Source organism: Schistocerca gregaria, chromosome 8, assembly GCF_023897955.1.
Source record: "Schistocerca gregaria isolate iqSchGreg1 chromosome 8, iqSchGreg1.2, whole genome shotgun sequence".
Lineage (NCBI taxonomy): Eukaryota > Metazoa > Arthropoda > Insecta > Orthoptera > Acrididae > Schistocerca > Schistocerca gregaria.
Genome location: NC_064927.1, coordinates 504,353,461 through 504,374,711, shown reverse-complemented (window position 1 = coordinate 504,374,711; position 21,251 = coordinate 504,353,461). Strand labels below are relative to the sequence as shown.

Sequence of the window (21,251 nt, the reverse complement as noted above, 5' to 3'; positions counted from 1 at the left end):
GCCAGGAGGCAGAGAGCATTAAACTTTGGCATGCATGTAGTCTTTAGTTGACAAATATGGAGCAGCTATGTCAGCTTTTTATAAAAAAAATAAGGCCCAAGAAATGGGACCATGCTACAACATCGAGACTGTGAAAAGCTGCCGGCAGTTAGTAAAAGCCTGTCGGATGCCTGTTTCCAACCTGAGTAAATGGCCAGTTGGAGATCATCCTGCCCAGAAGCCACACTGATACAGGGACAAAAGGCCCTGAGATTCGGGCACCCAACATAATCTGAAGCTGACCATCCTCCAGGGCAGTTCATGAAGTACGTTCATCAGACCAGCTGAGTGGCAGCTGTTGACGGACTTTAACTGCTGGTCATTAACAGACCACTACCCTTTTGCATTTGCTGCGTCCTGACACCACACAAAACAGGTTTCCTCAAAACAAGTGAAGTGATTCCTGCTGGCTCAGTTTCAGTTTCCATGAAAGACAACACCTTAGACTTGTTGATTAAGGGGATTGGTACAACGCCCTGAGTCCTCCCTGGTTCCCATCCACCATATACAGGACACCTGGGTCTACCATTGACACACCACTCCCAGACAAGTTATTGAGTAATGACCAATCCTGTACTTTCTGCGTAGGACATCGGATCCACAGAAAAGGATGGTATTTAAGATACCTCTGATACATGTATCATAGGTAAAAGACTCTTGGGAGCTCTTTCAACATACTGATTCACAGCAGCTGGCATCTCCTTATAATTCTAATGTTTTTCAGTGTATTTGTCTCTTGATGCAATTAAGTAATCAATCAATAAGTTACAAATATTTCTGCATTATTAGGATGGATAAGCCCCACATAATATTCTTATGACACACTTCTTTTGTGAAATGAAAACCTTCTTTCCAAAGTATAAAATAACAAGAATATTTTAACATGTGGTACAAACATACAAAAAGAGTAAGAGAATTTGTCACTAAATCTATTGTTTACCCATTTTTAACAACCTATTTCCTTCAGTTAAAATTCTCATCTATGTGTGTGTACAAAATTTATATTATCCAATTTACAGAAATGACTAAGATTTGCTTTCTGAATGTTAAGGGATAAACTACTTACACAAAATCACCTTCATTTCAGTCTTTCTTTGAAATGATAATGTGTCTTTTTCCCTTGTTATTTTATCATTATTATAACTGATAATAATACCAGTATGTCTGTGAAAAATAATTAATTCGTCTAGTTGTAAATGAAATATAACAACATTCAGTTGTATGGGAAACATTAAAAAACATTGCATGTTTGAAGTAGGAAATATTACTCACCAGATGTTGAAAATGAGCACCACGGCAGGTATTGATATGGCTAGCTGCAATTTCTGCCAATCACGCAGATAGTACGCAATGACGGGTATTGTAAGCTGCCCCAGTGGGTACGACATATTGTAGAGCAAGCTCAGCAGTGTGCGGTAAGTTGGGTGGCAGACTTCTGTCACTGCAACACCAGAAGTGGCACATGACATCTACTCTGGCTGGTTGAAGTGAAACATGTACATGCGACAAATGCATAAATGCATGAATGATTTCCACAGAGAAATTCATAAAACACCTATGTATCACAAAAGTGTACTACACCAACCCAAAATCCTCTACAGTGCTCTCCCCAAAGAACTAAAAATAATACCAAAACTGCACATATTTAAAAGAGAATTAAAAACATGTTATTGAGCAATAGTTTTTACAGTATTGAAGAGTTTTTGAATAATTGACAATAAAAGTGCAGTTAATATTTCCCTGACATAATAAATGTGTGTAATTGCTCACATTTAAATACTTGCTGTTTCTATGAAAGTGTGAATCAGTGTTGATGTAAGAACGGAAATAATCTTTGATGTGAGAATTGCTAGCTTTTTCTTTGTGTTCGTACCCTACTTGTGTATTTTTATGTTAATGTTCTTATAGTTCTATTAAAATTGTAATGTCTAAGTGACAAGTAAATTCAATTATAAATTTTCATGTACATGTATTTTATTAAATTGTAATGTTTATTGACAAGTCCTATGTCATTTTGATGTTGTACTACAAGGATGCTAATAAACTGAATTGAACTGAATTGAATAGTGGCCAGCTGGTGTGGTTTCCTTGCCAAAATGCTTGAGGTTACTCCCTTGTGAGAGGACACTAACAGTGACATGCCACAAAAGGCTGCAGACATTTCATGTCTGCTGGAGCCTGTGCTAAGCTAGGCAGAGTTTCTCAGCATACACCAGTGGGCAAGATAACGACTGGGCACACAAATCCCATATTGAGAGTTAGTCAGCTATGTTCACAGATTACTGTGACAGTGGAATCTCATTATATTATCTTACTTTATGTCCAATATTCATATGATGATGAACATTTTAGTATGACAATTAGGAGTGCAGCATTATTAAACTCAATTATTTTATCCGCTCTCAATGCACATTAGAGCACGTAGCAAAGTTCTACAGAGGATTATAGAGGGATAATAGTGCGAGGACACTGGAAGAGCTAAATATTAACATTCCGAATGGAGAAGTGCAGCATGGATGAGTGGATATTTGAACACTGAAACATCAATAACAAACAGAATTGCATTCCTAAAATTTCCAATTGGATAGTGTATTCACTTACATATAGCCATTGTAATGCCACTTCTTCGATTTTCATAGGAGTCTCATCTTACAGTGGATCACTAGGAGGCATAAGACCTTAAGAGCATATTGAGTTTGTAAAGAGGTCTGCATGGGACACATTAAAGCAGGTAATTGCTGCTCATCTCCTTTATGAGTCTGAGGGCAGTGTAGATTTTAAAGTACATTTACTAGCAGAACTCTGACAGTCTGCACAATGGTGGGCATCTCCTCCCTCATTACACCATAGTTAACTGAGATAAAGTGCAAGACTAGATGATTCAGGATCTATATATGAAGAACAAGACTGCTCACAATGTGAAAAATCACTGGCAATGTTACTGGGACCAAAAAAACAGCATTTACAAGTGAGTTGGTCTGAGTACGGAAAGCTCAATATGAGTAATGTGTCACAATTACTGGAGCAGACCATATACAAACTAATCAGAATGGATCAGAGGAGATGGAGATGAGAGTCCTCCAAAAACTATGCAACTAATAACAACATATACACTCTTAATTACTGAAGCTGAATGGTTGCATCTGTTCCCAAACATAGCATTCACCATTTCAACTACTGAAACAGGTGTTGAAGGCTCAGAAGCCAATGGAAATAGACAACCACCACCACCACCACCACATCTGTGGTGGTTGAAGAACTTACACTGTCTAGCCTGGTGGTACATTACTAGAATTGTGTTTGCCCTCATCACTAAGGGGTGGGTATGCCTAAGGGTTTTATATGTTTCAAACAATGCAGGGGCACTCCATAGCTATAGTATCATCACACAATGACAGTTTGATGCAGAGGCCAAGTGAGGTGGCATAGTGGTAATAGACTGAAATGTAGCAAGTTTGGAAACTTGCTTCATTTGTTCTATTTTCTGCTCCCACAAATAAGTAAAATTTTTCACTCTTTTGTTCTATATCTAATGCAGCTGCACATGTAACATGTAATACGTACTGACGTGTCAAATCGTTATTTATAATAAATTCCCTTTAAATTTACAGTTCAGTTATTTATATTCATCTTCCTGATTGCAATGATCCAAGTGGTTTTACTGGAAGACTGAATAATTAAAAGGTGCAGCTAATTGAAGTTACAACAACATCAAATAATTAGAAAATGTTTCAAGCTAATGGGAAGCATAGGAGGTCCCAGTATCACTCATTTGAAAGCAGCTATTTCCAACTTTTCAAGAACATATTCTAATTATCTGAAAGTAACAAACTTATGAAATAATGTTCAGAATGATTTTCTTATGGAAAACTAAAGATATTACTATAAAAGATTGTCATTCAATATTGTGTCTTATACCGTATTCGCCTGCAATATCAGTTTCTTTACATTTTTTAAATTTTAATTGTAACATCAAAATTGTACAAAATTAATAATGCTTTATTTTGGAAGCTATTGTTAAAATTCTATATAAGGTGATGCAGAGAGGCTTTGAATTAGTTGTTGAGTAGTTGTTTTGTCAGACAGTTTTTGAAGTTACTTTTGGAACTCAAAGAGATCAGTGAAGTCTGTCACTGTTTTGTTTACATGATGAGTGTGCAGTTTGCATGTCAATTAATGTGAAAAATTTTTGTGAAGCCTGAAAATTTCTCATTCCTTCATCAATGGATGAGGCAGAAGAAACTTGAGTAACATTCAAATTCAACATGAATTGTTACAATCCCTCCCCCAAAATGGTTAGTCTGTGACTGGCCAACACACAGATAATATCATCATGTCAGTTCATGTGAACATCTGCGCTTAGCTGATCTGATGCTAACATCAGTATCAGTATAAAAATGTCCATGGTAAGGAAATGAAAGCTAAAAATCTATGCAGTTTTAAGTTTGCACCCCAACATCATAAGAGCAACAACTATTTATGTAAACATGATGTAGGCCACACAATATATGAATTTCAAAAGTGGCTCATCCCACATTTGCAACTACCCTGCACAGTAACAGTTTCCAGAATATCTTTTCAGTACAGGGATAAAATATATATGTGACCGATTTCTTAGGATGATTGATTCTACCTACATGTGCTTGGCCTGCAGTGCCAGTGACGTGTGTGGTAGGAGCTGTCAGAATGGAGAGGCCTGTTGGAATGCAGGACTGTATCCGAGTCAAATTTGCCGTCCTCTAGACTACTGAATAGTGAACTAATACTTAGTATGTGTTGGGCAGCTTTCATGATTGCGTAGAAATTTGAGAAGATTGAATATGGAGGTGTGTTTGTGCTGGATCATTATTTGCTCTTATGTAAATTGTTTGGTTGACTGCTTTGGCACATTTTGCGCCTTTATTTAGTTGACAGAATATTGATTGTTGTGTGTGCATTTAGCAGATGAAAGGGACATTTGCTTGTTCTCTAGACATAAGAAAGACCTTAGTTGACTTTGTAAATTATAGGGATGATTTTGAATCTGTATTTGTGAGTGGAAATATCATTTTCTTCTATTTGTTTCGAGTTCTCATGTAAAGGTCTTCGAAGATGGGATAAATGCTAAAGTTTTGGGTTTGTAGAGAAATAATTACCAATGTATATCTTCATAATTATGCTGCATGAGTGATCAGTAGGCTACTGCTGTGTGCTTGATATAGAGAAGCACTGTGAAAATGGTATAGTATTATGGCAAACCATGCAAAAGTACATATGTTCTTTTAACCCCAGAGTCTGGAGATGGGTGTAGAAAAGCAAGCAAGCAAGCAGGTCCGGACCAGAAACAGTAATGTGTTTGTACCCAGGGGTGAAACAAGCCATTCTTTGCACAACAGCTCAGAGTGACTTCGATCCACTGACAGCTCTCCAATGTAAAAGGGATGATTTTGTAAGGCGGAGGATATGAGTTGTATGTTTACTACATCAACACGGTATGTGGTGATATATTGCTGGGATGGAGATCGGTTTCATGCTCAAATATTCAAGCTCCTGTCCTCAGTACGAGAGCAGTATAACTGAGTAAGAGTCTTTCAGTATTTGACAATACGTGTAGGCACTTTGCAGAGTTTAGTTCCCGGTGCAATATGGTGATATGTGTAAAATAGTTTTTGCTGCTGAAAGCCACATCTGAAAGAAAGAAAGAAAGAAAGAAAGAAAGAAAGAAAGAAAGAAAGAAAGAAAAGGAAGAAAGAAAGAAAGAAAAGGAAGAAAGAAAGAAAGAAAGAAAGAAAGAAAGGCGAACAGTGCTTCCCTAGGACTTAGGAGAATCATGACATATAGCTGGTGTGAGTGTAGGCATACCATAATTTTTTCAGGTGCTGTACAGATATAAAAGGTAACTGCACTGTTTGTGTACAATGTGTATATATTGCATTGTAAAGATACTGTGGTTTATGTTGTGGCATGACTAAAGAAGATGACTGTGTCCTATTGTGAGAGACTTATAGAGGCAGCACATTGATAACCATGAGGGTACAAGAGAGATTTTTTACGTGGAAAATTATGTGTGCTATAGATACAGAGATTCATTCCAGAAGCACAGCCGTCACGAGGAGACATTACCTGTACATCGATTGGTGTCAGACTGTAGCAGCAATCATAATATTTAATTGTAGTTATGCTGGTAAATATGTTCCTGGCTTCCAATATTCTTGTGAGACTCATGTATTTCATGATCTGTAGACAACTTAGTGGGTTTAACTGTCAATGCAATTTAGTGAACAGTACAACATAATTTTACCGTTGAAAGTCTCGTCTGCAGAAAGAAAAGGTGGATGGTGCTTCGATACCAGTGGCATCAGTAACTCAGCAGTTAAATTTGCTAAGAGCCATTCGTAATGCACAATTCATTCACAATACATTCTTTGTGCTGAGATGTAGGAGTCTCTACATAACGATGGGAACGTCTGTGTGTGTTGGAAGCAGGAAGGGTAACACGTGATGGACGGAGAATCACATTAGGGCTGCTGGGAAGAGTGCATTCAATGTTATTCTGCACTATTTTCGTAGACAGGTTATGTTAGGGCAAGAATTTCCATGCATATAAGCTCAGACATCACGAAAACTCTTACAAAAGCACACGTTAAGTATTTTTGGGACACTATGCAATTTACTAGAGTTTGACTTGGTTATTATTTTAGATAGCCATGTGGCTTCAGTACAACATTGAGAACATCGTTAGATGCACTTCCGATGGTATGTAGCTATGCGCAGCAATGCATCAGCCATCCATCAGCCACACATCACGCACGGTCCGTTAGAATCGCCAGGGAGAAAGCAGCTTGTGCTATTCTGGAACAGATTTCTGCAGCATCGCTCGGCAATAAGCTCTTTGCCAGACCACAGGTAGAGGGGGGGGGGGGGGGGGGGGGGTTCACACCAGCAGTGTGAAACACACGTGCATGCAGCCCACCTTGGAGTGTCTGCAGTTTGTTAATAGCTCTTCACACCCATCCGGTCACGTCATCAATGATGCCTAGGTGATCAAGTATGAGGAATTTCTCAGGTACCAAGCACGAACGGGATGCCGCTGCCTCATGCGTGCGGGACCCGAATGGGCGCCTGCATGTGGTCTGACAGCTGAGTACAACGTCAGCCTGCGGGGCTGCCGGTAGCCTCCTGTGCAGCCTGGTGGACAGCGGGTGGCGGGCTGTGTCTGCGTACGTTGTTTGCGTGTTTTTTGCATTATTTTGTGAGTGGGTCTGCGGGCTTCACTATAAGTTATTTGGATAGTGTACGAGTTGATTTCATGTCTGCACATTTGTGTAATGCATTATTTAGGAGAAGTTTGCATGTCTCTAGTTAAATTATTTCGCTATATTAGGGGTTGTTTGTGTGTCTGCAGAGTGTTATTCAGGAGTAGTTTACAGATTTGTGGGCTTTGTGGCATGATCCCAAGCATTTCAGAACATGTGTTTTGTATGAGTGTAGTAAATATACTCCATCCCTAAATAAATTGTTCCAAAATAAATAAAGTACACTTATTCCTCTCTCCAGCAGCCCAGCAGTGGTAGAGTCCTTTTCCCGTGAATCCATAGGGGGAGGTGGCAGTCGGGTGACTTAGGTTAGTGGAGATTACCTATCTCCGCGCTATTTTTTTAGGTTAGTAGAGATAACCATGGCATGATTCATTATCCTGTTGGAATTTGAACTTCCTGCCATTTATGAAACTTCCTGGCAGATTAAAACTGTGTGCCGAGCCGAGTCTCAAACTCGGGACCTTTGCCTTTCACGGGCAAGTGCTCTACCAACTGAGCTACCCGAGCATGACTCGTGCCCTGTCCTCAAAGCCTTACTTCTGCCAGTACCTCGCCTCCTACCTTCCAAACTTTACAGAAGCTCTCCTGCTAGTAGTAGAGCACTTGCCCACGGAAGGCAAAGGTCCCGAATTCGAGTCTCGGCCCGGCACACAGTTTTAATCTTCCAGGAAGTTTCATATCAGCGCACACTCCGCTGCAGAGTGAAAATCTCATTCTGGAAGTATCTCTGTGTTTCCCTACGCATGCCTTTGGCACTTCAGTGTAATTTTTTTCACCTGGGAAGGATGGGGCTTTTATGTCCTCTTTCCACTTAACTAGGAGTCATTAGAAACTGTCTTTGTGGTTATCATTACAGTGCGGTTAGAAGATTAGGTATACACAATGATAGCTATAACTTTCGTAATTGGTACACACTTCCAACCATAGTTGACCTAGCGTCAAAAGCCTGAATAATTACCTTTTGCAGCGCAGACCGCTGCGAGACGTATACAAAGCAAGTGTATCAGGTTCTGGAAGGTACCAACAGGGAGGTGGAGCCATCGGACTCCAGTGTAGCGGCCAGCTGCACTAGGTTTCTCGGCTGAGGATTCGTGGCACGGACAATAGGGTCGAGGTGGTCCCACAGATTCTCGATTCGGTTTAAATTCAGAGTTTGTTGGCGAGGGGAGAACGATAAACTGAGCCCGGCGGTCACTGCGACACGTTGCATTGTCGTGCTGGTAGATGGCATCGTGCCGAAGAAAAACAGACTGCTTTTGGGGATGAATGTGGTCCCCAAGGACAGATGCATGATTGCGTTGATCCATTGTATCTTTCACAATGACGAAATAACCTAGGGAATCTCGCGAAAACATTCCCCAAACCATAACGCTCAAACGATTGTTGCACGTTATTTGCTTCGACTTTTCTACATCTACAGTTATACTCCGCAAGCCACCCAACGGTGTGTGGCTGAGGGCACTTTACGTGCCACTGTCATTACTTCCCTTTCCTGTTCCAGTTCGCGAGAATAACGACTGCCGGAAAGCCTCCGTGCACGCTCGAATATCTCTAATTTTACATTGGTGATCTTCTCGGAAGGAGAGCTTCTGTAAAGTTTGGAAGGTAGGAGTCGAGGTACTGGCAGTAGTAAAGCTGTGAGTACCGGGCGTGAGTCATGCTTCGGTAGCTCAGATGGTAGAGCACTTGCCTGCAAAAGGCAAAGGTCCCGAGTTCGAGTCTCAGTCGGGCACACAGTTTTAATGTGCCAGGAAGTTTAATATCAGCGCACACTCCGCTCCAGAGTGAAAATCTCATTCTGGTTCCTGCCATTTTTCTGGGGGCAGAGGAGGGGGGTTAGGTTAGTGGAGATAGCACAAGTGACCTATCTTCCCAGCCTTTTCTTAGGTTAGAAGAGGTTGCATTGTCCTGATGGAATTTGAACTCCCCACAGAGAAGGGGGGGGGGGGGGGCGGGGGCTGGCACATTCCCTTCCATTGTGGATAACGGTACTTGCATCATCATCTGACGTCACAGCCGCCATCTTGGATGGCGTCATCAACTGGCATCAGTTGATGATGTCATGGCCGCCATCTCGGATAACAGTACTTTGGGCCGTAACGCAGGTTGTTGCAATACTCATATTAACTGAAAAATATAAATAATAAACTAGTAATACACAATGCAATAGAAGTAAAGGCAGACAAGGGAAACAGTGTAGACATACAGTACAACTACACTAACAATTTCAATACCCAAGTCATGAAAATATCTTCCTAACATTTCTCCATTTTTTATTAATCCAGTCTCTAAACTTTGACACTGAGAGTCTCTGTCATTAGTAATTGACTTATTATGTTGAACTCTTAAAACAAGGTTAAATCTTTTAATGAGCAGATTACGAGAGCATTTTAAATTTGGTCCTGCAGGCCTGAAAAATGTTTACTGTGCGCAATGCCATTCTGTGCCTTGCAGTGTCACGCACACTATCTGTGGAGGAGCATGTGGTCAGCACACTGCTATCTCTGCCGTTTTGCCAGAGTCGATGACAAATGAAAGTTTCTCTGACCACGTGCCCTGTGTTCCTCATGTGGCTGACACTGCGTACTGTAAGTAGCAGAATGGTCTGATATTCATGTCGGGAACAAACTGAGGTGGAGTGTGTGTGTTGCCAAGCAGATGGGTACAGTCGAGAGGCAGCACAGCCATACCAAAACAAGTACCCTCACAGACACCAACCACATGACAACTTTTTAAGCACTTTTTGGTCATTTGTGAGACAATGTGTCCTTTCAGACAGACAAAGCTGTAGGGAGGTAGCGGGCTGTGCGTACACCAGGTATGGAGGACGGTTGTACAGGATGTTTAGATGAACCCTAGTACAAGCTCCAGGCAAGTGGCCTACCAACACGCTGTAAGCCAAAGTGTGACTATGTGTATCCTGCATGACAATCTCTACTGTCCATATTAACTGCAACGAATGCAGAGATTATTAGCAGCAGATTTCCCTCTATCGTAACAATGTTATCGATTTTCTTTTTGCGCCAGGCCATCAGAATTACGAGATTTCTGTTGTCATTCCTCTTTACCAGAAATGGCATAATCAATCTATATACTTGACATCAGTGGCATCATCCTCGGGGACTGGTTGAGGCATCTCATCAGCATCGGTTCAGCATCGATGTGTGGGCAAGGATGCTTGGCAAACCTTTACTTGGACCGTTTATTTACTCCCTGGGTTTTTAACTCTGGGAGCATCTGTAAAGCGTTTTTATGCTGAACCAGTTCCAGACAGGCAGACCTTTTAACAGTGTGTTCACGACATCTGTTCAAAAAAATGGTTCTGAGCACTATGGGACTCAACATCTTAGGTCATAAGTCGCCTAGAACTTAGAACTACTGAAACCTAAGTAACCTAAGGACATCACAAACATCCAAGCCCGAGGCAGGATTCGAACCTGCGACCGTAGCAGTCCCGCGGTTCCGGAATGCAGCGCCAGAACCGCACGGCCACTGGGGCCGGCACACGACATCTGTGACGCTATTTGTAGAGAGGCCGGAATGTGCGAAAGAGTGTGGCAGTCCTTGATGCGACGTGTGAACATGTGGAGGCCACTTTGAACACCTGTTGTGACGTGGATGCTATGCAGCTCTGTGCCATTTTGCAGGACGATCTGTTATCACTTCACACACACACACACACACACACACACACACACACACACACCATCCATTTCAGGACACATGTCCATAGGACCAGTTTTCCTCTGTTTCAGTCAGGAATCTGTACCTGCAGTTTGTTGTATTAATGTTCAGGCTGTATATAAATAATTCTTTTTCCACGATTCCTTATTGCATCTTTATTATACCTCACTACTGATGTACCACAATGATTATGATTTATAAGAATCATCATTGCTTTTAATGCAAGAAGTGTTCTGTGGTAGCTTAGAACATCGCGTGCCTGGAATGTAATATGGGGGCAGACTACTAGCCTGTCACCTTAGCCGACTTTGTCTGTTATGGCATAATACACAAGCAAAACTTTGAACCTCAGTTTCTCAAAAACTTTTGACAAGTGCATCCCATTTTGAGTACAGTCACCTATTAGCTGGTATATCTCTCGCTGCCCCCCCCCCCCACAAATCAACAACGTTAGCATCTAACTAAACTGTAGAATGAAAAAAAAGCTTTCAACATTTTTGTTTTTAAAATGATGAAAGACAAATGATATTTAGCTTTCTTATGTGTTTTATTAAATCATGAAATAAGGAGTCAGTGCTACCTGCAAGTTCTCCTCAGAAAATAAAGCCAATCATCCAGATTGAGAACAGATAGTCGTCACAAAACATGGTCTCTCTCTCTCTCTCTCTCTCTCTCTCTCTCTCTCTCTCTCTCTCTCTCTCTCCCCCCCCCCCCCCCCCCCCACCACCACCACTCTTGTCCACGATGACGCTTGCGCCATCCACACCCTGATCCTCCATTTAAAATTAAAAAAGTTAAATGTGTTGTACTGGAGTTCCTTTTAGATCATTTGATTCTTTACTTCTGAACTGGCAGAAACTGGAGGACTTCAGACTGCCACTGCTTTGAGCACGACCACTGCCATAAATAATAATAATAATAATAATAATAATAATAATAATAATAGTAATACTGTGTAAGCTCTACAATAATGTAGCAGCCATTATACGTTTCGTTGTGCTGTCCATTATTTCGTTTATTTATTACGAAGTGAGTAACGAAGAAATTTGTCTACTGCGGGAACTATCAAGAATTCGGCCAAAGCATTTAATGACGTGTATGTCTGAATTTTACTGTCATAAAAGCATGCTATAGAGTACAGAGTGTGTGAAGTGGATGGAATTTGAGGAAGCAGACAGCCACACATTCGGTTCACAAGTTTTAACCTGTAAAATTTGAAATTTTCCCGGCGAATGAACTGTTCAAAAAGATTTCAGGCGTGCAGCTGGTCGCCATAAACTTCATTGCACGATATTTCGGCTGGACAACTGCCAGAAATCTTCAGGTGAGCCGGACGAGGGCTGACGAAGACGCTCTCCACTCCAGCTTATATAGTGCACTGATAGCACTGCCGCGCATGCGTTGCAATTGCGGAGACAGCGATCGTGTGAGACCCAACTCGATTTATTTGTTCATGAGACACAGAAAATATTAGATACAGGCTGCCAGGTAGATGCTATTTTCATTGACTTCCGGAAGGCGTTCGATACAGTTCCGCACTGTCGCCTGATAAAGTAAGAGCCTACGGAATATCAGACCAGCTGTGTGGCTGGATTGAAGAGTTTTTAGCAGACAGAACACAGCATGTTGTTCTCAATGGAGAGACGTCTACAGACCTGAAAGTAACATCTGGCGTGCCACAGGGGAGTGTTATGGGAGCATTGCTTTTCAAAATATATATAAATGACCTAGTAGATGTGTTGGAAGTTCCATGCGGCTTTTCGCGGATGATGCTGTAATGTACAGAGAAGTTGCAGCATTAGAAAATTGCAGCGAAATGCAGGAAGATCTGCAGCGGATAGGCACTTGGTGCAGGGAGTGGCAAATGACCCTTAATGTAGACAAATCTAATGTATTGCGAATACATAGAAAGAAGGATCCTTTATTGTATGATTATATTATAGCGGAACAAACACTGGTAGCAATTACTTCTGTAAAATATCTGGGAGTATGCGTGCAGAACGATTTGAAATGGAATGATCATATAAAATTAATTGTTGGTAAGGCCGATACCAGGTTGAGATTCATGGGAGAGTCCTTAGAAAACGTAGTCCATCAACAAAGGAGGTTACTTACAAAAACTCATTCGACCTATACTTGAGTATTGCTCGTCAGTGTGGGTTCCGTACCAGATCGCGTTGACGGAGGAGATGGAGAAGATCCAAAGAAGAGCGGTGCGTTTCGTCACAGGGTTATTTGGTAACCGGATAGTCTTACGGAGATGTTTAGCAAACTCAAGTGGCTGACTGTGCAAGAGAGGCGCTCTGCATCGCGGTGTAGCTTCTGTCCAGGTTTCGAGAGGGTGCTTTTCTGGATGAGGTATCGAATATATTGCTTCCCCCTACTTATACCTCCCGAGGAGGTCACGAATGTAAAAATAGAGAGATTCGAGCGCGCACGGAGGCTTTCAGACAGTCGTTCTTCCCGCGAACCATACGCGACTGGAACAGAAAAGGGAGGTAATCACAGTGGCACGTAAAGTGCCCTCCGCCACACATCGTTGGGTGGCTTGCAGAGTGTAGATGTAGATGTAGATGTAGATGGGCCACACCGACCAGCGGCCGTGCCCTCGCTGCTGGAACTGCAGCACTCAGCTGCCGTCGGTATTGTCGCTGGCCACAGCTATCCAAGTCTTCTGGCGTCTTCGAGTCGAGCGAATTCAAGGTAGCGAGCATTCTTAACAATATTTATGTGAAAGTGGTTTTTCGTCTGCCTTCTAAGGTTTCGGATTTGCTGGGATCGGTGAAGGATGATTTGCTACTGCGGAACGCGCGAATTTACAAAATGCTGCGTCGATGTGGTATGGCCTATATATGACAGTCAACGCGTACAGTGGAAGAGCGTTCTACGAACATCAACGTTACACTCGCCTACTGCAACCCAGTAAGTCCGCAGTTGCGGAACATTGTATTTCTAATGGACATTCAATGGAGTACGACAAACTCCGATTGTGGCCACAGCAACAACTTTTTGGGACTCCATTATCAAAGAATCTGGTGAAATACGCAATGCGGGAAATCTAAAGCACCGTGACAGTGGTTACCAACTGAATATCACATGGAATCTCGTCATCTATGAAATTCGCTTGAGACGAAGACGCCAGAAGACTTCGATAGCTGCGGCCAGCGACAATACCGACGGCAGCTGAGTACTGCAGTACTGTCTCCGCGACTGCAACACATGTGCAGCAGTACTGTCAGCGCAGTATATAAGCTGGAGCGGAGAGCGTCTTCATGAAATACGTCCACGATTATTCCCGTGCCGACTGGGATGCCTACCGGGATACCCTCTCTACCCAGGTCGATAGCCACCCCCTTACCTACCACCACCGTGGTGATATTACCCGTGTCGGCTCCTTTCTCCAGCAGACCTTGTCTGAGGCCGTGGAGGCCCACGTCCTTTCCGTCGTCATCCACCCCCACGGTCCTACTTTACCCCCGCAGGCCGTCGTCGTTCTCCGTGAATCCTGCCATCTCTACCATGCCTTCCTTCACACGCGTGACTCGGACACACTACGACGCCACTGGCAACTCCAGAGACACATCAGAAACTTGCTTGGGACTGGCGATAGACATGCACCCACTTAAGCGCTTCCCTTCCTGTCAACTCGTCCAAGTACTGGTCAGCCTTCCGCCGCCCTACCGGATCTAAACCTCCTGCCTACTACGCTCTCCTTGACGATAATCAACCCTTCCCGGACAACCTTAGTAAGGTCAATCACTTTGCCTCCTACTTCCCCGATGTCTTTACCATCCCGGATGTCCGCGATCGAACTGACACCTCTGTCCCTCCCCTCGCTCCTGGTTTTCCAGTACTTTGACAACATTGCGCACACAGAACTCAATGCCCCTATCACTACACAGGATCTCATAGCTACACTCCACATGAAACGCAACACCGCTCCCGGTCACAATGGTGTTACCTATCACCACCTTCATGAAGCTCCTGCCTCCTTCCTCTCCACTCTGGCCAGGCTCTATAATGTTGTCCTGTCCACCAGCCACCACCCCAACCTGTGGGAAACCTCCCGCACCCTGATGTTCCTCAAACCCCGACAAACCGCCGCCCGCCGTCTCCTCCTACCGACCCATCAGCCTCAACTCTGTGTTCAGCAAGGTCCTGCAATCCATCCTTACCTGACGCATCCACCAGCACCGACTCCTTCCCGTTACCCAGTGTGGTTTTCGGCCGTCCTCCTCTACCAATGACCTTCTCCTTCACCCCACTCATCTCCTCTCCGAACAGCTCAATCCCCGCCGCTCCGCTATCTTCCTCTCCCTCGACCTCAAACGCGCCTATGACTGCGTGTCGCATTCCGGTCTCCTCTTCAAGCTCCAAACCTTCGCCCTTCCTATTAACTACGTCCATCTGATCGGGTCCTTTCTTTCCCACCGTCCTTCCTATGTTACCATCCATAACACGGATTCCTACACCTCCTTCCCCTCCGCCAGTGTGGCCCAGGGGTCCGACCACCACCTTTTGTATACGGCTGACATGCCGCCACCGTCAACCCCCATCCACCTTCTTCAGTACACCGATGACACCACCTTCCTTGCCCTCGCCCCCACCCTGCAGCGCACCCAACACCTTCTCCAATCCCATCTTGACCAGTTCACCACTTGGTGCAACCACTGGTTGCTCAAGGTCAATCTCTCTAAAACCCAGGTGATCATTGTAGGCAAAACCACCCCTTCCTTCCACCTCCTCTACTCCTATGTCACCATCTACGGCTGTCCTATCGCCCTCACCCCCACCCTCAAGTACCTTGGCATCACCCTCGACCCCCCACCTCCGGACATTCCGAGCCGAGGCACACTCCCGACTCAGTCACCTCGAGCTCTTTTCCGGCCGTACATGGGGTGTGGACCCCTCCACCATCCTCCACACCTATAAATCCCTCATCCGCCCTATCCTCTGCTATGACCATCCTGCCTGGATCTCCACCCCTCCTACCTTTTACAAATCCCTTAAAATCCTCAAACGCCACGTTCTTTGCCTCACCTATCACATCCGTCTCCCCTCCCCCACGCAGATCCTGTACGACCTTATTCCGTCCCCCCACATCATTTTCATCGAACGGATACGGATCCTCTACACCTCCCATAAACTAGATCCTCCTCAGCCGCTTGTCTCTCACATCCTCTCCCGCCCCCGTCCACTGCTGCGCCTGCATTTCCACGTCCCCACCTGCTCTCCAACTCTCCACCCTCCTTATGCTCTCGTAAGGTGGCTTCCGCCAGCTCCCCCTCCCTGATGATGCCCTCCTCCCCTCCATCTACCCCTCCTATCAACTTTGATCCTCCCACTTCCTGTGTTTTTTCCTCAGGGCACCGTCTCTCCCTTCCCTTGCTCCCACCTCCTACCCCAGGCTTCCCCTACCCCCATACCTTCATTCCTCCCACCATCTTCTCTGCCACTGGGAACTCTGCTCTCCCCTCTCCCTCCCCCACCCCCTTCTTGCCCTCTCGGCAGGTCCCCGGACTCGCACACGTCCAGTGGACATTTGCGAGCCGGAGACCACCACCATCAGTTTCTCGTGTGTGTGCCATCGTGTTTGTGATTTAGTGTTTTTCGCCGCCACGCTCCTTTCTTCACTTGTATCGTCCCAGTCATCAGTGTTTGTGCGCAGTGCTGACAGTTTCTTGTGCTTTTTCGTCGAGTGTGAACGGCTTCGTGGTTTTAATTTGTGTGTCTACTGTTTTTAACCACCAATTTGTTACTTTTCTGTCTTCATTGTCTCTTTTATTGTAATGCTTGTGGCTGAAGAGAGGAGTAGATTTATCCGCTGCCAGCCCACTTTTGCATGAGGTGAAAAAACACGATTAAAACAAAAAAAAAGTCTGTCAGTTCTCGTTCGGCTGAGCTGAAGGTGGCTGGCAGTTGTACAGCCGAAATATCGGGCAATGAAGTTTACGACGACCAGCTGCAAGCCCGAAATCTTTTTGAAGAAGTTTTTACCTCCTCACATTGTGTCATGTTAATACTAGCATTAAAAAATTATTACTACGTTAGGTAATGAGTAATGCAGTCTTATGAAATAGAAATAACACTAATCATGTTTTAAGAATAATTTAGTTTTGTGACCAAAGCACAAGTGAACCCTTTTGCTTTTTCCCGTCAGAAAATTTCATTTCACCCCTGGGGGAGGGGGGTAATTTACCGTGATGTCGTGGACTGCTGTTCTAGAACAACGCTCCCTTGTTAATGGTGCCTGCTGAATAAGCGAGGCCAGGCAGGGAAAAGGCGCAGCTTGCGGCGGCCCAGCGGGCGCTACTCACGCAGCGTGAAGCCGCAGTTGAAGCAGCCGGCGCCCGCCATGCCGATGAGCAGGCGCGCCGCCACGAACACCCAGTAGTAGGCCAGCAGCCCGGACAGCGGGCCCACCACGATGTAGATCAGGAAGGACAGCGTCAGGCTGGTCTTGCGGCCCGCCCTGCAAATGGCCGACGCTCACCGCCCCGTACACACGTCCAATCTGCCGCTGCCGTATTTGACCACAGCCGTGCAATTAACAAGTCTCCACTGACAATCGTGATTTTGTGATGTTCAAAGCTTTCCCGGCGTACTGACTGTTCCATAAAAACACGGGAGAACTGCCGGGTATCGGTAACGTCCTGCCACGATATTTCGGCGCACAGTCTTCTGGCCACCTTCAGCTGAGCGCCACTGTAGCAGTACCACAGTGGCACTCACCCGAAGGACGTTACTGATATCCCGCACTTCTCCCGTGTTTTTATGGAACAATCGTGACTTTATTTCAATGCACGATGCATTTAGAGCCCTGGTGGTTCATCTCCTGGTGCTCGGACAGTCTACATCGATTATTTTTCCAGATTTAGGTTAATTCTGGTCCGGTAAGATTACAATGGTATATTACAAAGTGGGCACATCATGAATATAAGTTTACAAAACCAATGCGAATCGAAAAATCTCTCTCTCTCTAGTAGAGAACACATGGTTTTTGAAGCATTGTAGGAGTAAGCATATTTATGCACATACATATACTAATGTTCTACAGTACATTTTGTAAAAACAAGTCAAAACAACCCAATAGACTAGCTACAGAAATAACATAATAAGTTGGCCGCCGACCAAGTACTGATCAATAAAAGTCTGCAGCATTCCGAACAATGGAGAGAAGAGGAATAGAAGAGGATGAGCAAGAACGGCGACACCGAGCCGTTTGGTAACAGAGACGCGGGGTGCGCCGACAGCCATAGGACTGAACAGGCGCGTGTCCCTAGAAGGCGTACATCGAGTTCGGCTGCCTATTAAAGCTCAGGCAGCCAAAATACGCGAGTTAGCTTCAGTAAAATGACGAGCAACTTATAACATTTAGCTTCAAGCTCCATCTCTTTTTCCTGTACCCAAAAGGATGTGGACACACACTCGTTTTAAGTACCGGGTGATCAAAAAGTCAGTATAAATTTGAAAACTGAATAAATCACGGAATAATATACATAGGCAGGTACAAATTGACGCACATGCTTGAAATGACATAGGGTTTTATTAGAACCAAAGAAATACAAAAGTTCAAAAACTTTCAGACAGATGGCATTTCATCTGATCAGAATAGCAATAATTAGCATATCTAAGTAAGACAAAGCCAAGATGATGTTCTTTACAGGAAATGCACAATATGTCCACCATCATTCCTCAACAATAGCTATAGTCGAGGAATAATGTTGTGAACAGCACTGTAAAGCATTTCCGGAGTTATGGTGAGGCATTGGCGTCGGATGTTGTCTTACAGCATCCCTAGAGATGTCCGTCGATCACGATAGACTTGCGACTTCAGGTAACCCCAAAGCCAATACTCGCACGGACTGAGGTCTGGAGACCTGGGAGGCCAACCGTGACGAAACTGGCGGCTGAGCACACGATCACCACCAAACGACGCGCGCAAAAAATCGTTCACGCGTCTAGCAGTACTTTGTTTTTCTTTGTTCTAATAAAACGCCATGTCATTCCAAGCATGTGTCAATCTTTACCCCTCTATCTACATTATTCCGTGGTTTATTAAGTTTTCAAATTTATACTGACTTTTTGATCACCCGGTATGTCTCAAAAGTCATATGCCGCGCTCACTTCCACATAGCGTAGTCTTCAACGGACACTACCTCGGAATGAGCAACTAGCAACAGCGCACAGCCAACACACACTTTTAATACACTGTTAAGCCAACACAGTATGCCAGTCTGCTTAGTAACATGTTGGTTCACCTTTGCAATGCAATACAGTAGCTGTTCTGCGCGGCGTGAATTCGGCAAGCCCTTAGTAGGTTTCCGGAGGTATCTATCGCTAAATGTCTCCACACAGGTCTTGCAATTCTCGCAAACTACGAGCCGGTGGTCTGTGGGCACAGTGTGGGTGGCCGATGATGTAGCAGATGTGCTCCATCGGACCAGGTCAGGCAAATTTGGTAGCCAAGACATCAACGTAAGTTCCCCATCATGATTCTGGCCTTGTGACTTGGACAGGTATCCTTGTGGACGATACCATCGCTGTCAGGGGGACATCAAGCAAGAAGGAAGGCATGTGGTCCGTAAAAACTCTCTCTCAGCTCCCACGGAAGCTGAAGTGAATGTACCTCGTACCATAATACCACCAATACCGGCCTGTGTCGGTGGTGCGGCGTTTCTGGACACGACCACAGAGATGGTGGAGCAAGAAACGTGATTCATCTGACGAGGTCAGGTCTCTATCATCCTGCGTCCACTGCAAGTGTAACTGATAATAATGTTGGGTCAACACGGGAACCTAAATGGCCGTCCGCTATGGGGCCCCATACTAAACAAAGCGCGTTGAAAGGTATGCCCGAAACACTTGACTCTGCATCAGAATTTCACACTCCCGTCACATTGCCACAGATCGCCTCATACTGCTTCAAACAATGGGCAAGCCTACAGCCTCCGCGTTCTCTGTGGAGGTGTGGACGGGCACACCTTGTTATCTGCTCGTGGTCTCACTATCCTACAACTGCTTTCCATACGCTCACGACAGTAGCAAACGAATGGTATCGCTATATCCGAGATGCTCGTCCCAAGGCGCCGTGACCGAACGACCTGCTCCTTGTCAAAGTCGCTTACGTCGGTGGACTTCCCTAATTGTCGCCAGAGTGATTCCCCTTCCGCCAATGCGCTGCTTATATATTTGTACTTCCCTTACCGCGTCATGAGCCGACGACACCACCATGTGTCAATGTTTAGGCTCGTCGCTGTACACAGTTACTAGGAGAATGTGTCCATCCCAATTCGTGGACCTGAAAACGAGTTAAAGCTCGAAAGTGGCTAGTTGTGCTACAGGAAGCATAGGGCGACCCGGAGCGTCAACATTTGAAAAAGCACTGATTCGCGGAATAATGTAGGTAGAGAAGTAAAACTTGACAAGCATGCCCGAAATGACATGCAGTTATGGATTTTCATCGAAAACAAAAACAGGTGCAAAAGCCGACCAATAGATGAGGCTGAACAGCAACACGTCTGTGACGCCGCACGAGTGCACGCACACATGCAGAATTTGGGCTACCGAAGATCCTAGAACTGTCGTGGAAACCAAACTGCCTGACGAGAGAGTCACGGTGTGGTGTGGATTTACAGCTTCAACCGTGATAGGACCCTTTTCCTCCGAGGAAACGCGGACTGCTGCTTCCCAGACTGAAAGTGACGGGTGCGACTTACGCCGGTACATTGCAGGATCACATCAACCCTATCGTGGCTGATAAATACCTGCTGGAAGGTAACACTTTCATGCAGGACGGCGCTCCACCGCATACTGCTGTACGTGTGAACATCTCTTTCGCACATCGTTTGGTGGGGATCGCGTGATGAGCCGCCACTTTCTCCGTGATTGGGCTCTCAGGTTCCCAGACCTCAATCCGTGTGATTTTACGAGGTTATGGAGTTATCTGAAGTCTCAAGCCAACAGCAACCGTCCGACCTCGTTAGGGACGCTAAAAGACGGCAACCGACGGCAGTTTTGTCACCATACCTACTAATGTGTTGTGCAACGCTTGTTTACAAAATTGTCCCTCGATTTCACGTGGGGGTGTTGAATGACGGTCGGCGTGTTGGGCATTTGCTACAAAGAACATCGTCTTTGCTAGAAATCAATTGTTATGCTAGTTATTGCTTTTGTATCGTATGAGGCGCCGTCTGCTGGTCATTTTGTGCACTTTTTTGGTTTCAATGA

The 21,251-nt window shown here is 44.7% G+C and overlaps 1 protein-coding gene across 3 annotated transcripts in view; it reads right to left on the bottom strand.

Annotated features, from left to right (window-relative positions):
* LOC126284897 (organic cation transporter protein) overlaps positions 1-21,251 on the bottom strand; it is a 442,131-nt gene that overhangs the window by 29,821 nt on the left and 391,059 nt on the right. For all 3 annotated transcript variants that reach the window (XM_049984159.1, XM_049984158.1, XM_049984157.1), the window contains exons 5-6: positions 17,339-17,493; positions 1,312-1,480 (exon numbers count right to left, since the gene is read on the bottom strand). In XM_049984159.1, the coding sequence (XP_049840116.1) occupies positions 1,312-1,480; positions 17,339-17,493 (324 nt within the window). The remainder of the gene's footprint in view (positions 1-1,311; positions 1,481-17,338; positions 17,494-21,251) is intronic.